This window comes from Rhincodon typus, chromosome 9 (assembly GCF_021869965.1).
Source record: "Rhincodon typus isolate 14 chromosome 9, sRhiTyp1.1, whole genome shotgun sequence".
Taxonomy (NCBI): domain Eukaryota; kingdom Metazoa; phylum Chordata; class Chondrichthyes; order Orectolobiformes; family Rhincodontidae; genus Rhincodon; species Rhincodon typus.
Window position 1 is genome coordinate 51,194,457 of NC_063340.1, and position 18,088 is coordinate 51,212,544.

The following is an 18,088-nucleotide window of genomic DNA, read 5'->3' on the forward strand; positions in this document are numbered from 1 at the left end:
GGTGGTTTACAACCCAACCTTGTACATTTTTAATTTCAGATACACAAGAACGGCAACTTGGTCAGGGAGTGATGGAAGAGAAAGATCAGGCGACATCAGTGCAGAGTAAAATCTTCAGGTTTCTGGTCAATGATCCTTTATCATGGCTCTGTTTCTCTTAGGTGCTGACTGACCTCCTGAGTATTACCAGAATTGTCTGTGTTTATTTCAAATTTCCAGCATCTGTAGTATTTTGCCTTTGTATAAGTGAAGGAAAAGCATCCTCACTTGCTTTCACTCTTTTTGGAGGACAGGTCAGAGGTAATAGGTATGATTGGGTTAAAGTCAGGGTAAGTCACAAAAGGTAACTCAGATACTGGATTGGCAGACAACATGTACTCTGTTACAGAGGATTCAGAGGAGAAGGTAGATTAAACAGCCTATAGAAGGATGCCAACAGGTAGGCACACAAAAATGCTTGGTATTTTCTAAATCTTAACCATTGCAAATGGTGATTTTAATATAAATTTAAATAAACTTAGGATAAATAGACAAGATCAGCAATGGTGACCACCAGATGGTGTTTGGGTACATGGCGACAAGAGTAGGCCTTTTAACCCTTTGAGAAATAAAAGAAGATAATGGATTGTCTGCAATTTAACTCTACATACTTGGCATTGCCACATATCCTTTAGGACCTTCTCTAATAAAAATCTATCCATTGTTACAAACTGTCCTTGGGGAAGGTTCCCCAATTTGTTATGGCTTCAGATGTGATACCCCAGATTGTCAAGCTCCCAGGTGAGGAGGGATAAACTTGCTCTCCTTTTTTCAACCACCTGCTCAGTTGGTTGCAACAAGTTTAAAGTTAAAAGGATCCTTTCCCTTGTGGATGCCTTTCTCCCAGGCCAAAGGAATTTAGAATTTTAAAGGATCCAATTTAACCAGGTTGTCTTGAGCAAACAGAAAAGACTGCTCTGAAGAAGGGTCACTGGATTCAAAATGCTAACTCTGTTTTCAGTCCATAGATGCTAGTTGCTGAGTTTCTCCAGCAATTTCTGTTTTTGTTTGAGAAGAAAGAGTTTATTAGTTATTAAATGCATGAAGAAATAATGATGCAACATACGTACATGCAGATTGGGAATAAGAAATGATTCCAAAGGAAAAGATAAAATTTTAAAAACCAAATGAGTTAGTCTCACAGTCAATCGTGAAGAATAGATGGAAGAACAATGAGGGCATAACAGTGGCTGTTAATGCAAGTATTGACATTGGTAGTTAAACAGTCAAATTGGGTGGTGAACGCAGCATTTGGCACACTTGCCTTTACTGGTCAGTGCACTGCGTATAGGAGTTGGGACATCATCTTGCGATTATACAGAACATTGGTTAGGCCACTTTCGGAGTACTGTGTAGGGTTCTGGTCTCCATGCCATAGGAAAGATGTTGTTCAACTTGAAAGGGTTTAGAAAAATTTACAAAGATGTTGCCGGGACTGGAGGGTTTCAGCTATAGGGAGAGGCTAAACGGGCTAGGGTTTTTTCCCCTGGAGTGTCGGAGGCTGAGAGGTGACCCTCATAGAAGTTTATAAAATCATAAGGGGCATTGGTAGGGTGAATAACCAAGGTCTTTTACCCAGGGTAGGGGAGTCCAAAACTAGAGGGCATAGGTTCAAGGTCAGAGAGGAAAGATTTAAAAGGGACCTTAGGGGCAACTTTATCATACAGAGGGTACTGCATGTATGGAACGAGCTGCCAAAGGAGGTGTTGGAGGTGGGTACAATTACAACATTTAAGAGGCATCTGGAAGGGGAAATGAATAGGAAATGTTTAGAAGGATATGGACCAAATGCTGGCAAATGGGACTAGGTCAGTTTAGCACATCTGCTCAGCTTGAACAAGTTGTGCGTAGGGTCTGGTTCCATGCTGTAGAACTAAGACTATGACTATGAATTCAAGCTTCTTGGTTTTGCAGGTCAATTGAAATTCTTTGGTGACTTTGATAGTGGTTGGCTAGCATCACTCACAGTAATAGAGTGCCCACTCCCTTTCTATACTTGAGGGGCAGGGGTGTTTAATGGCTGTCTCAAAGCTGTGATTTTCATAGCATACGAGTCCACAGTAGGACACACAACAGCACATACTCTAACAAAACATTCACTAACACACAAACCAGTTAACACTCATTTTTTACACCCCATTTTTTTGTATGTCCCTGGAAAGGTAAAGCATAAACCTGGTAGGAAGGAAATGCCTCCCTATTGAGAATGTCTTGAGTAGTCATTCCCGTGTTCTCCCTTTCTTTTTCATCCTTTTGTTTAAGTTTCCTTGAATCTGTACATGTGTGACATTCCAGAATTTCTCTCCAGGCAGCCAGTGGACTCATATCCAAAGTTATCTTAGCTCTATTAGTCCACATTTTAAAAAAATGCGGGAATTAAAGTTTAAAATATCCATAGGCTACCTGGGGTTGTTGTCAGTGATCATGACACCATCTAAATTTGGCCTTTTCAGAAGAAAAAGTTCCAAAGTTCCAAAGTCAAATGAATGAAGAATTATTTCTTAATTTCACTCCTCAACTGTCTGCCTCTAAAATTTTGACTGTATACCTCAATTTAGGAATGATGTGAAGGCTTTAGAGAAAAGGCAAAAATGAACTTTGAGAACAGTTCCAGGGATGAGTGACTTCAGATACATGGATAGAATGGAGAAGGTGGGGCTGTTCTTCTTTGCGAAGAAAAGATTCAGAGGAGATTTGATAGAGGTGTTGAAAAATAAAGAATCTGGACAGAGTGGCTAAAATAGAGATGCTGGGCCGGATAATGTGCAGTAGCTAGAAAAATCAGGTTGGTAGCAGATCTCAAGGAAGGAATTTGGGGAATATCTAAAAGATGTTTTTTTGGAGCAGCTTGTGGTGATACCGGCAATTCTGGATTTGGTGATGTGTAACGAGGCAGACTTAATTAGGGAGCCTGAGGTGGAGAAACCCCTGGGGAGCAGTGACCACAATATGATAGAATCCCCCCTGCAGTTTGACAGGAAGAAGCTGGAATCGGATATAATGGTATTACAATTGAGTAAAGGTAACGACAAAGACATGAGGGAGGAGCTGGCCAGAGTTGATTGGAAGCAGAGCCTAGCAGGGGAGATGGTGGAGCAGCAATGGCAGGGGTTTCTGAGGTAATTTGGAAAGCACAGCAGAAATTTATCCCAAGAAGAAACATACAATGTGATGAAGATTATTGGGAGGCCAGACGATTGGGGAGACTTTAAAAACCAACAGAAGATAACTAAAAAAAGCAATAACGATTGGAGGTGGGACGGGGCTGGTGGTAAAAGATGAAATAAACAAGTAAGTTAGCTAGTAATATAAAAGCAGATTGCACTTTTTTCAGTTTTTTAAATCTAATAGGAAAGAGAGGGGCAAGTGTGGACATTGGGCACTGAAAAATGTAATGTAAAATGCAAAATGAAAAATGCAATGGAAAATGCAAGTAGTAATGGGGAACAAAGAAAAGGAGGAACTAAATAGGTATTAGTGGAAGACACCAGTAGCATACCAGAACTTGAAGAGAATCGGAGGCAGCCGTGAGTGTAGTGGCCATTACTGCTGAAAGGTCTGAAGGTGGATAAATCACCAGGACCAAATAGACTACACCACAGAGGTCTGAAGGAGATAGTTGAGGAGATTATTGAGGCATTGGTGGTGATATTTCAGGAATTATTGGAGGAACACTGGCTAATGTAACATCCTGTTTAAGAAGGGAAGGAGGCAGATGACAGGAAACTATAGACTGGTTAGCCTGACCTCGGTCCTTGATAAAATTTTAGAGTATTATTAAGGGCAAGATCACAGATACTTGGAAGCGATTGGTAAAATAGGGCTGAATCAGCATGGCTTCATCAAGGGGGGGTCATGCCTGACAAATCTTTGAGGAGGTAACAGGCAGGTTAGACAAAGGATAGGCAGTGGACATGATCTATTTGGATTTCCAGAAGGCCTTTAACAAGGTATTGCATAGGAGGCTGCTAAACAAAATAAGACCTCATGGTGTTAGGAGCAAGGTACTGACATGGATAGAGGATTGACTGACTGGCAGAAGGCAGAGTGAAGGGATAAAGAGGTCTTGTTCAGAATGGCAGCCAATGGAGACTAGTGGAGTTCTGCAGGGGGGTCAGTGTTGGGATTGATAAGGGGAATAAGAGTTACAGGGAGAAGGCAGGAGAGCGAGTTTGAGAAACATATCAGCCATGATTGAATGGCAGAGCAGAGCAGACGCGATGGGCCCAATGGCCTAATTCTGCTCCTATGTCTTGTGGTTAGGGAGAAACTTCTCATTGGCAGAGGGTTGAGAACCAGAGGACATCAATTTATGATACTGATTAAGTTACTGATAAGAACCATTGCTGGCATGAGAAAATATGAATGATCTGGATGAAGGAACTGAGGGCCTTGTGTCACCTGCAAACTTAGCAACAAAGCTAAGAGGAGGGGGAGGTGTTGAAGAGGTGGGAGGCTGCAAAAGGGCTTGGACAGGCAAGAAGAGTGGGCAAATAAATGGCAGATGGAATACAATGTGGTAAAGTGTGAGGTTCTGCACTTTGGTAGAAAGAATGCAAAGAACAAAGAAAATTACAGTACAGGAACAGGCCCGTCAGCCCTCCAAGCCTGCACCGACATGCTTACCGCCACAACTAAAACCCCCTACCTTTCCGGGGACTGTATCCCTTTATTCCTATCCTATTCATATATTTGTCAAGACACCCTTTAAAAGTTATTATAGTATCTGCTTCCACTACCTCCCCCGACAGCGAGTTCCAGGCAACCACCACCCTCTGTGTAAAAATCTTGCCTCATACATCACCTTTAAGCCTTGTGCCTCGCATCTTAAACCCATGGCCCCTGGTAACTGACTCTTCCACCCTGGGAAAAAGCTTCTGACTGTCCACTCTGTCCATGCCCTTCATAATCTTGTAGACCTCTATCAGATCGCCCCTCAACCTCTGTCGTTCCAGTGAGAACAACCCAAGTTTCTCCAAACTCTCCTCATAGCTAATGCCCTCCATACCAGGCAACATCCTGGTAAATTTTTTCTGTACCCTCTCCAAAGCCACCACATCCTTCTGATAGTGTGGCGACCAGAATTGAACACAATATTCCAAATGAGGCCTAACTTCCCTCAAGCTGCAACATTACATGCCAATTTTTAAACTCAATGCGCCGGACGATGAAGGCAGGCATGCCATATGCCTTGTTGACTACCTTTTCCACCTGCATTGCCACTGTCAGTGACCTCTGTACCTATACACCCAGATCCCTCTGCCGATCAGTACTCTTTAAGGTTTTGCCATTTACTGTATATTTTCCATCTGGATTAGACCTTCCAAAATGCATTACCTTACATTTTTCCGGTTTAAACTCCATCTGCCATCTCTCTGCTCAAGTCTCCAACTGATCTATATCCAGCTGCATCCTTTGACACTCCTAATCATTATCCGCAATTCCACCAACCTTTGTGTCGTTGGCATATACTATTTTCTTAATGGGGAAAAGCTTTGGAAATCTGAAGTACAAAGGGACATTGGAGTACTAATTCAGGATTCTCTTAAGGTTAACATGCAGATTCAGGTGGCAGATAGGAAGGCAAATGCAATATTAACATTCATTTTAAGTGCTGAGATGTACTGCTGAGGCTGTTTAAGGCTCTGGTCAGATGCATTTGGAATATTGTGTGCAGTCATGGGCCCCGTATTTAAGGAAGGATGTGCAAGTGTGGAGGGAGTCCAAGACAACAAGGTGTCCAGAGCAGGTTTACAAGAATGATCCCAGGAATGAAGAGCTGGTCATATGAACAGCGGTTGAGGACTCTGGGTCTGTACTAGATTGAGGTTAGAAGGAGGGAGGGGGGAATCTGATTGAAACTTAGAGGATACTGAGGTCTGGATAGAGTGGACATGGAGAAGATGTTTCCACCAGCAGGAGAGATTAGGACCTGAGGGCACAGCCTCAGGGTGAAGGGCCAACCCTTTAGAACTGAGATGAGGAGGAATTTCTTCCCCAGAGGGGGGCTTAATCTGTGGAACTCATCACCACACAAGGCTGTGGAGGCCAAGTCATTGAATGTCTTCAAGAAAGAGATAGATGGGTTCTTGATTGGTATGGGCATCAAGGGTTAGGGAGAGAAAGCAGGAAAACAGGGTTGCAAAACATATCAGCCACGATTGAATAGCAGAGGAGAGCAGGTTTGATGGGCTGAATGGCCTCTTTCTGTTCCTATATCTTATGGTCAGGGACAACTGTTCTCATTGGCAGAGGGATTAAGAACCAGTAGACATCAATTTAAAAAACTGATTCAGTTACTGATTAAGAGCCAAAGATTGCTTGAAAAAATACTTTTCTATGCAGCGAGTGGTTGGGATCAGGAATGCATTGCCTCAGAGTGCGAGGCAGGTGGATTCTAATTTTTAAAACTTAGACTGAATCTGTATATATAGAAAAAAAATACTGGGCTATGGGAAGAGGGTGGTTGAGCAGAACTAGCAGAATTTCTGCTGCAGAGAGCCAGCACAGAGATTGGGGTGAAATTATTGTGCTGTAGTCATGCTATGACTCTACACTTCTAGTCAGCATAGTAGCAGCCCTCCGATTTGTCGTGGTGTCTTAAATGCACATGGCCTAGGACACTGGCCACTGACCTGCATGAGACTGCATGTTGCATTTAGTTGTGTACCAGCTGGAATTTGAGAGAGTGAAATCCATTCTGGCTGTAACGCATGTTATGGTTTACATACAGCACACGAAGTGATGTGCACGGAGTCAATAATGTCTTGTATGATAGGGAAGCCTGCAATCCTCATGAAGCTATGTGCTTGTTCTACCTTCTTCTATCTGGTGAAAAATTGAAATGTATTATGACCTGTTGGAATACAGAACCTCAGTGACATCCCTTACACAATAGTGGAAAGCAAACTGGGAGATATTACAAATGTTGCAAGCTCCAGGCTGGAGATACTCAAACTCCTAAAAGTTCATGGCCATGGTCACATTCACAGCCACTGTTTATCAGTGTCATATGTGGGTCCTCATCATAGGCTTTGCTGAAATCTATTAAAACTACATCAACGGCACTGGCCACAGCATCTTCTTCCTGCCCTTGGGTTGTAATGTGACTTCTGCGATGATGATGTCCATGCGATTGATCCTTTAACTAAGGGGAACACCAACTTTCTGTCCATACTGTCCATGCCCCTCATAGTCCTATATACCTCAAATCAGGTCCCTTCTCAGCCTTCTCTGTTCCAAAGAAAACACCTCAAACTTATCCAGCCTCTCTGATAGCTAAACTGCTTCATTCCAGACAATATCCTGGTGAATCTGCTCTGCAGCCCCTTTCCAGTGCAATTACATCCTTCCTATTGTGAGGTGACCAGAACTGCACACTCCAGCTGTGGCCTGACCAGAGCTTTTTACAGCTCAACATAATCTAACTACTCTTATAATCTATGCCACGACTGATGAAGACAAGTGTCCCATATGCCTTCTGAACTACCCTATGAACATGTCCTGCCACATTCAGGGATCTATGGACATGCATCCAAGATCCCTCCATTCCTCTGTGCTTCCTAGTTTTCTGCCATCCATTGAGTACTCCCTTGTCTTGTTACTTCTTTCAAATTTCATCACCTCACACCCTTCAGGGTTAAATTCTATCTGCCATTGATCTGCTCATTTGACCAATCCATCTATATCCTCCTGTAATCTAAGACCGCCTTCCTCACTGTCAACATGCAGCCAATCTCTTTTTCCAAATTTTCTTATCTTCTTTTCTTCTGTATCATTTATGAATATCACAGGCAATAAGGACTCAACACTGATCCCTGTGGTATGCTACTAGACATCGGCCTCCAGTCACATAAACATTCTATCACCACTTTGTATCTCCTACCACTAAAAGCCAACTTTGGATCCAACTTGGCAAGTTACCTTGGATCCCATGTGCTTTTAACTTCTTTATCAGTCTCCCATATGGGATCTTGTCAAAGGCTTTGCTGAAATCCATATAAACTATATCAATGGCAATACCCTCAGGTACGCACTTCGTCACTTTGCAAAATTCAATCAAATTTGTTAGGCATGACTTCCCTCTGACAAAGCCATGCTCACTATTCCTGATCAAACTTTGCCTCTCCAATGGGAGATTAATACACTCCTTCAGAATTTTCACCAACAGTTTCCCTACCACTGATGTGAGACTCGCTGGTCTATAATTCTCTGGTTTATTTCTACGATCCTTCTCGAAAAGTGGAAGCACATTAGCTGCCCTCTAGTCTTCTGGCATCGCCCCCTGACCATTTTAAAATTTGGTCAGACCTCTGTAATTTCCTCCCTCATTTCCTACAGCAGCCAAGAATATAACTCATCCGAAGCTAGGGATCTGTCCCCTTTTGAGTCTGCCAAAACCTCCAATACCTCTTCACTCCCTGTGTCGAACTTTCAACAACCTCACAGTCTCTCTTCCCAATTCTTTGTCCATAGTGAAAACAGATATGAAGTACTCATTTAACAACCCACCAATGCCCTGCAGCTCCAGACACAAAATCCCTCTGTGGTCCTTAATAGGCCATATTCTTTCTCTGGTTATGCTCTTCTCCTTGATAAACTGGGAAAAAAAAATCTAAGAATTCTGCCTAATCTTCACACCAGAGTTTTCTCATGCCTCTTCTCTGGTCTCCTAGTTGCTTTTGTAAGTTCCCCCCATGTGTTTATACTCCACAAGGGCCTCTGTTGATTAGCTTCCTCTGTCCCTGTTAAAAGCCTCTCTTTTCCTTCTTCTCCAGTCCTGAATAATTCTGGACGTCCAGGGTTCTGATAGCAAGTCTTTCTGCAGAATTGTTGCTTTACGTCAAACTTGTTCAGTGTTAGCCACACCACTCCCTGAAGACTTCAACTATTTTAAGCAACTATGTACCTAGCTCCAGGGTCTGCTTATGATGCTGATCTCCAGGGCCTGACCCATCACTGACATCTGTGACATTGTTCCAGAGCAAGAGCCTGAGTCAATGTTGCCATTGGTTCTGACATTCAGGATATATTCTGGGTGATCTAGTCTGCTCTTGGTCACACTTCCTCTCATGCAGGCATGATCCCACAAAAGGATAGGAGTTGCCAATGCTCAGAATATGCGCAAGGATCCCAAACAAGGGCACAGGAAAATTCAAGCATGGGGACTACCAAAGAAATGTTATCCCCAGCGCAGAATCGGTGAGTGCTTCTGCAATCATAGGCTGTTTCTGTCCATGCTTACTGCTGATTGGTTCAATAGTGAGACAATTAGGAAAGGAAGAACTGGCACAGAGAGAGAGAGAGACTGGGGGAGCTGAGGTTGCCTTTCACTAGGTGCCAGGAGCCTTTAGTCCAAAACTGGGGTTGTGGGAAGGACAAGGGCTGAGCAAGGGCAACCTTTGCCGAGATCGGATGTGAGTGCTGGGCTAGGAGAAAGCCATCCTTAGTCAGCAGGAGGTGGCCTTTTGCCAAGGCTTGGGTGGCTGGTGCTGTTAGCCAGGTCCAGGAGGAGGCCAGCTTTTCTATTTAGGTTTTCCATGTGTTCCAATGCTGGGGAGGGGTAGCATCTGCTCAGACTGTATGAAGAGTTTATATGAGGTGTGAAGGAACAGATGAAGGAGCTTGCAAGAGGAACGGGAGAAGAAAAGGAGGTTGTAAGAGATAGAGGGGAGAAGAAAGAGTCTGCAAGAGGAGTCATGGTGAGTGGAAGAAGGGAAAGGGCAAAGGAGGCTGCAAGAGAGTGGGTAGTGGGAGAAGGAGGCTGCAAGGGGAATTGGGAACAGGACTGTTGCATTGGGAATGGAAGGAAAGATAGGTTTTAGCCCAGGTTTAGGATGCAAGGGGGGAAAGAGGAAACAGGCAGGCTGCAAAAGGGGATAAAGTGAGTGAAGGAGTTGCAAGGTGTATTTTTTCTGTTATCAAGGTCCACTTGTGTGAATAGAAATAACTCAATATTGGAAGTGAGCGAGTTGGTGCTAAATTGGTGGAAGGTTTTTGCCATTTTTAAACTAGGAAGTGAAACCAGGAGTCACTGTTCAAAAATTCTCATTTATACATAGGTTTATTTTCACAACAATGCATAAAATTTAAGAGCAGGGAGGTTATGCAGGAACTGTATACAACACTGGTTAGGCTGCAGCTAGAATATTGTATGCAACTCTGGAAACCACATTATAGGAGGGATATGATTGCACTGTAGAGGGTGCAAAGGAGATTTACCAGGATGTTGCCTGAGCTGGAGAGTTTTAATTTTGAAAACAGATTGAATAGACTGGGGTCATTTTCCTTGGAGCAGAGGTGACTTAAGGCGAACATTACGGAGACGTATAAAGTTGACAGGAAGGAACTCTTGCCCTCTGGAGAACAGATTTAAGGTAAGGGACAGGAGATATAAAGGGAGTGGGAGGAAATATATTTTCACACCCAGAAGATGGTGGGAACCTGGAACTGACTGCCTGTAAGGGTAATAGAGGCAGAAATCTTCATAATATTTAAGAAGTGTACTTGCGATGCCAAGGCAAAGGCTTTGGGCCAAGTGCTGGAAAATAGGATTAGAACAGTTAGGTGCTAGTTTTGACTGGCAAAGACTCAATAAGCTGAAGGGTCTTTCTCTGTGCTGTAGACCTCGATGACTCTGTTGTGAGGTTCAAGTCATTTGGAAGTTGCTGCTGTCTGCAAATTACATACAGCCAGGTTCAAAGGACAGAAGCTGGTAAAAAGGACAACCAAGTTGTGAGACAAAGCTCTGGTCATAAAGTGCATCACACTGCAATCTAAGTTTTCGATGAACTTTATTTATAGAGGCAATGGGCCACAAGAGTCAAGAGGTTCAAAGACTTATATAAGACACTTAAACCCACTGTCACTATGGTTCCCAATTGTGGGCGCTTGAAGAATATGAAAGGAGGGTTAAATCTGGTAGAGGTGGTCATGATGGGACCAGAATCAATAATCTTTGCATCTGGCCCTGTCTAGCACCACTACACACTGAGCAACAGCTAGCAGAAATCAATTGGCAACTAATCTGAAAGTAGGTGATAGTCCTTGTTGCTGCACTGGTGAGGTTACCTTCCTGTTGCTGAATATATGTCCAGCTGTACAATGTTAAGTGAGGGAGACTGATTTCATGATCTACTTACCCTGCATACTTCTGAAGGACATTCCCTGCATTCTTGCTGTTGCTCCCACCAAAATGTTTGGCACAGCAAGCATCAGGGGAGTGTACATATACCACTGGCCTTCCTGTGGAGACAAATTAGCAACAGTCCTGCCAAAAAATTGACCACAATGGAGTAAGGTTTTGTGATCCTCATGTACCATTAGTTCTTATTAATTTACATATGAATGCGAGAATCCCATCCATTGCATGGAGATACACAAGGGAGATTTGTGCATTTATCTGTGGTCAAAGAGCAAGTGCCTATTTATCCCAGAAGGAGATACAATGAACCATACCAGACAAGTCAGTTAAAGAAGCATATCATCTTGAACACAATGTGAAATGGGCCATTATTGCCAAATAAGTAAGACATAAGCCATGCCAAAGGACAGTTTAAATCTATTTTCATTAAACCACACAATGCCCAACAAAAGGCTCCATATTTTCCTTTATGTTCCCTGGTTGGTACACAACCCATTTCCTGTGTATCTAGGTGCCACAGTGGACAGTACCTTGACTTTCAAACATGGGTTTATCAAGATCTTGTTGGAAATAAAGGTCAGAAAACAAGTTGATAACAAAACAGCTGGTTAAACTAGAGGAGCTAATGTTTGGAATCTTGCACCTTTGTGTATGTAATTCAGCTTGTCTCACACAGGACAGTAGATACTCTGCCCTATAAGAAGTATTATGAGACCAACTTACTAATATAGCCAATCCTGTCCAGTGTTACACTTTCTGGCAGGATGCCTTGCCAAAGCAGTTCCCTAAGGTGCAAAATATGCTACATCTACCACTACTTAAAGGCATGTTTAATCCACAGAATCAATGCCTTCTGCCTGCTCCAGGCATTCCTTTTTGGAAAATTTCTCTAAAAAACCTTTAGATAACTCCCATATGGCGTATTATATGGTAAGAACAAGATTCAAACATAACTCATATATATTTAGTAACAAGTCCAAAAGTTCAGCTGCCTGATTTTGGCCTTCCACGGAATTGGTGGGTCATTTTTGAAATGATCAGAAATGCTGTGAATTTAAGTGGAGTACTGGCTGCAGATATAGGTTGCAACCCATTAAGGAACTAGAGAGCTCCAGTAAAGGAATACGCACAATGCCCTTCACTCATCTGTTGATTGGTTAGCACACTTAGATGAACATGGGTGACTTGACATTTACTTCAGAAAGAAGGAGACAGCATTATGTTCACCTTTTAAACTCCACACTAATGAAGATGTCAGAATTTTTGATTTATCTTTTATTATTTCTAATTCTACATTATTATTCTAAATATTATTTCAATCACTCCCATAAAAAGTGAGGCACATTGTGAAGCTGGCCAATCTTAAACAGCATTAAATGTTCTGGATACTTACTATCTCTTAAATGTTCTGGACATCAGTTTATCTTTCTGCTGTGTAACTATTTATGGATCTGCCTTTCATGTATGCAACTTTCTGCAATATGCCACAAGCACATGAGTTGCGCTTCATAATTCTATGACATAGTCAGGCCTGCAACTATACAATTCATACGACGCAAGTGACAGGAAACGAACATCGCCAATAAGAGAATGTCACCATCTCTCCCTGATAATCAATAGTATTATCATTACTGAAACACCCATCATCATCGTACTACTGCTCCGTACCAGCCACATAAATACTGTTGTTATACAAGTAGATCAGAGGCTAGTTATTCTGCATGAATAACCCATTTTCTCATTCCCTAAAGCCTGTCCACCATCCACAGGCAACAGGACATGGATGTGATGAAATACTCCCCACATGCCTGATGGATGAAGCGAAACAACATTCAAGAAGCTCAAGACCATTCAGAACAAAGCAGCTGTCTTGTTTGACACCTCATACACAACCTTAAACATTTACTCCTCCACCACTGATGCACACTGGCTGCAAGATGCACTGCAGAAACTTTCTGAAGTTCCTTCAACAGCAATGCCTAAATTTATGACCTCCATTACTTGGACGGTAAAAGGCAGCATCACCAGCACTAAAACACCAACAGCTGCAAGATCCCTCCCTCACTGTTGTCTTACACCATCATGACTAGAATTATACTGCCCTTCTTTTATAGTGCCCTAGGAACACAAATAACTCCTTGAAGAAGTTCCTCTTTCCGTCACATTGACCACTGACAGTGGAAAGAGGAGGCAATAGATGCCTGGAGATGCTATATTAGGAGCGCTACAGAGACTTATAAGACTAAACAAACAACCAGCATGGAAGAGAAGTATAGATTCAATTATTCCCAGCAGTGACAACACCTTCATCTGCACCCACTGTTGGAGAAACTACAAGCCACGGGTTGGCCCAACTACCCACTGCAGGCCTGGGACCAATGAGTACAACCTTCCTAAAATCTGCATCCACACAGAAATGCCAAGAAGAGGATCACCGAGAAAAACAAGGGTAGGATCTCCATAATGGGAACACCACCACTTGCAAATTTTCCCCAAGTGAAGCACAATTGTGATCAAGAAATATATTGTTGTTCCTTCACTGTAGTGGGGTCAAGTTCTGGAGTTCCCGATGCTGGTCTTACTGCCTATGCCTACTTTCAATAAATGACTGGAAAATAATATTTCTATGAAGCTTCGGAAGTGGGAGATTCCTTTGCCTATATTATGTATCGATTATGCACTTTGTCTATACTACAATATTAATGATGTTCTTTGAGGAAAATGTATTTTGTCCCGATTTTACATAGGTAAAGTAAGACAGGCTACATATGCATTATTAAAAGTTTAAAGACTTGTCATGTAACATCTTATAAGGTGTCTAAACTCAAAGCATCATAAGTCCTCAAAGCAAAAATAACTGATTAACTGAAGTGAGGTCTTATATATGAAATAATCAAACATTAAATTAACTAAATATAAAACTAAAAAAGTAGAAATGGAAATATTCAGCAAGTCATGCAGCATCTGTGGAGAAAAGCAGAGTTAATGTTTCAGATTGATAACCTATCAGCAGAGCAAATACATTCATTCAGTTGATATTTTGCAATGGAATAAAGAGTAAATCACAGAACAGTCAGTTAGCAGATATTTACTGATGGATTGGAATTTATCAAAAGTAGCTCTGAAGACAAGGGGAGCTTCAGAAGTGTGATCTAACTAGCAACTCTTTCCTAAGCTGCATTGCAGTCTACCCTCCCATGCACTAATAAGACCTGAGAGATCATAACATGGGGAAAGATCGAACAAGGGGGTTGGCAGTGGGGTTTGGCATCTTTCCCCTTTAAAGAGAAGGGTTGGGGGGAGAAGGGGTAACCTGACAGAGGTTTTAAATCTATTAAAGGGTGTGCCAGTGTAGACAGTGCAGAAGCCCAGCGCGGACTCATAGTAAAGCCTTGTGTAGACCCGAGTTGAAGCCCAACGTGGACTCGAAGTGGAGCCAAGCCCTGCGCAGACTCGTCTCCTTCATAAGCTTTTCTTTCTTTCTCTGCTTTTTCTTTTACTTTAACCTTACTTACTTTCTGTGGACAGTACCCATCCCAGTGCGGTCTCATGGCAGCTACATCGTCAGTAGAGGCAAGATGGCACTGAAGAACAGCAAAAAAGTTCTGTGGCGTGGCATGGCGAGGGGACTCATGTTGGCGACAGTCTCAATGTTGGGGCAGAAGAGACTGGATCCATGCCTGTGGCTAAGCACTTAAGAAGAGCTGTAATGCTAAACTTTTAATTTTATTTCTTTATTTTCTACTTTATACCTAAGATGTTGTATCTAGATACCTTTGTGCCTAAGTTGGCACCAAAGAATGGCAAATTTATACACTTTTCACTGTTCTCCAGCATCCCTGCAATTGAGTATGTGACAATGAACCTAATTCTAATTCTAATATGAAGAAAATGCTTTCAATATTTGTGATAACGAAACTAAGGATGAGACAGTAGCCTATAAGACATTTAGGAGAAACCTCTTTATTCAGTAAACGGGGGAATATGGACCTTACCACAACACAGAAATGGTTCAATGGAACAGGTTCAATGCATTTAAGGGGAAGTTAGACAAATGCATGAGGAAGAATTTGAAATATGCTGACAAACTGAGACAGAGACAGGTGACAGGAAAACTGGATGCAGCATGGACTAGTTGAGCCAAATAATCACTTTCTGCGCTGCAATTTCTGTTGAAATGCTACATAAAAATGCCCTACTTGGATTAATATTAGACATTCCTTGTTATTTAATCTATGAACTACTAATTAACATTTCGATCTGTTTTAATACTTCCCAAGGCCATAACACTAGGTCCACAGAGATAAAGGCCTTGATTTTGCAGCCAGGTGCAAACCTTTGCTGCATTCCCTCTGGCAAGAAAATCCTTGTTTGGTTAAGGAGACCAAAACTGCACAGTTTCATGAAAGTCCTACATAACTGCTGTAAGATTTCTTTATTCTTATTTTCCAATCCCTCTGTGATAAAGGCAAACTTACTATTTGCTTTCCTAATTGAACCTGAATATCAACTTTCCGTCATTAATGTCCAAGAATGTCTGACAAGAGTAATAAGGTTTTCACACTGATTGTGTGGGTGGATTATGTTAAACTATACAGTGCATCTAACCCACACTTACGCAGATCTAGAAATGATTCACACAGCCATAAAAGCGAAAAAGATGAAAGATTCCCGCATCAGTGAAGATTTCACTCTGATGAGCACACATTTCTAAGAAATTGCATTTTTGTTAAATCCAAAAAGGAGATATGACTATACGTTTCGCATAACTCCAACCAACTTGTTAACATGTTATTGCCAGGCAGAGTGGTACACTTGGGTGTTTAATTTTGAATAAATAATATAAGCTCGATGAGGAATGAGAGAAGGCAAAACTTGCACAAACTGATACAGAAGGTGTAAAGAGCTCAGGATACTTTAACTGACAGCTCTGTACGAATGATAGAGCTGTGAACATTTGCCTCAAACGGACACATCTGTCGTTGGGGGTGAGTCAAGGTCATTTAAGCTACACGGCCATGGCAATCTTAGGCTTTGTTACTCAGCATCCAAGCTCGATTTGCATTTAACTCTTCCCAGAAATCTTTAAGTAGTTTGCAAATATGCAGTTAACATATCGTAAATCAGATGCAAGAAAATTCCTCACACAGGTTAGCGGGAAATGTTAAGCAAATCTCAGGAACAGTCAATGAAAGCAGTGTATTGATGTGCCTGCTTAAATTGGCACAGCAGTTCCGTTTCAGGTTTGCATTTTGATGAAATTTACTTAAATAACTACCAGTTAACCAAAATCTCAAATTTTTTTTTTGATATTAAAAGTTAGGTATCTCAGGATTCAAAATGCCAATAAGTGCAAATTAATTTTTTGATAACACAATATCTTTCGTTATGTCTAACCGTATCGTATTCACTATCGATTAGTTTTATTGCTAATCATTATTTGCATACTGTTATGAAGGAGTTAAAATTCAAAGGCCCGACCGTTCCTCTGCATTTTACCTCGTGTAGTTTATCTGCTTTCTGCGTCTGTTTCTTTCGACTTCTTTGCGCGGCAATTCGGTTTTTCTCTCTTCTTCGGAGCTTCTTGTTATCGCTTCCAAGGTCCTAAAGTTCAAACATGGGATTTTGACTTGAAAATATGCTTTCGAACACAGTGATAGTCGGCGCGGGTAGTGGAGAACTGCAACCAGATTGGGAACATATTTCCTACTGACCTGTGATTCTCGGTCTGTGGAGCTGTCGTTTGCTGGACTATGCACGATTAACCTTGGAGAGTTTACCTCAGACATGACACACAAGTGAGCACATATGTGCACAGACAGACAGCAGTAACCGAATGCAAAAGGAAATTCGAGAGTAGCTTGCTATCAAACGCCCGGATTTCCCATTGAACTGCTCTTTAGATCTAGAGGCGAGTACTGCTGCCTGTAATTGAGTTCAGGAAATCTTTTTTGTGTTGTGATGCAATTATAAAACTAAAAGCAGTTCTGAGAGTTTCACTTTGTCAGAAAACATTTTCTTCTTGGAATGTGCTCGCAACATTGCAGTAAGTCACGTGTCGTGGCTTATCTTTAAAGCCAGAAGGAATCTCAAAAAAAGATGGGGTGATCTGTCTCCCGTTAACAGACCCATGACTATTCAAACTTACTTAACAATAGCATGAGACAGCTACTGGAAGTCGTTGTTTTAACGGGCCACCCTCCAAATGTGAAGTAAAAACAGAAAATGCTGGAGAAACTCGGCTGGTCAGGCAGCATCTCGGAGAGAGAAGCGTTAGTAATTGGAGTCCAACGTGATTCGAAATATTAACTGTTTTCTCTCCACATGCTGCCGACCTACCGAGTTTCTGCAGCACTTGGCTTTATGTCAGATCTCCCTCATCCGCAGTATTTTGCTTTTGATTTACTCCAAGTATAAAGTCTAAGCCTTTTTATTTGCTCAAAAATGTCGCTATATTCCACATTACACTTCCAGGCAACTACAGCGCTTAGTTTAATTGGAAACATTTGAGTGACTGAATATTGGTCATTGTTTCGGAAACTATAAAGAATAACATGGAGATGAAACCTGCCCGTAACTGCTTCTTCATATAATACCTGTGAAATCACTCAAAATAACTACTATGAAAGTGATACCAGGGTCATCTCCAACTCAAAGCAGTCAGAAACACCGTAAGCATGTTCATTTATATTTTGTGCATCGGCCTTACATGTTGATAACTTTAAAAAAATTGTGGTGTCTGTGAGAGTTTAACGACGTTGACGTTACTTAGATTAAAAAGTCAACATGTATTATATATTTGCTCATTGCGCCTTCTGGCATTACACAGAACGTTGTCGAGTTTTTCTGTGTATCGGTAATTTATTAAAATGATCAGGGCGCGTCCAGAGCATGTCCTATCGGACT

The 18,088-nt window shown here is 41.8% G+C and overlaps 1 protein-coding gene across 1 annotated transcript in view; it reads right to left on the bottom strand.

Annotated features, from left to right (window-relative positions):
* Window positions 1-17,514, bottom strand: part of batf3 (basic leucine zipper transcription factor, ATF-like 3) — a 30,920-nt gene extending 13,406 nt beyond the window's left edge. The window contains exons 1-2 of the mRNA XM_020529865.2: window positions 16,897-17,514; window positions 16,682-16,786 (exon numbers count right to left, since the gene is read on the bottom strand). Coding sequence (XP_020385454.1) covers window positions 16,682-16,786; window positions 16,897-16,971 — 180 coding nt within the window. The 5' untranslated portion in view covers window positions 16,972-17,514. The remainder of the gene's footprint in view (window positions 1-16,681; window positions 16,787-16,896) is intronic.
* Window positions 17,515-18,088: the final 574 nt, after the last annotated feature.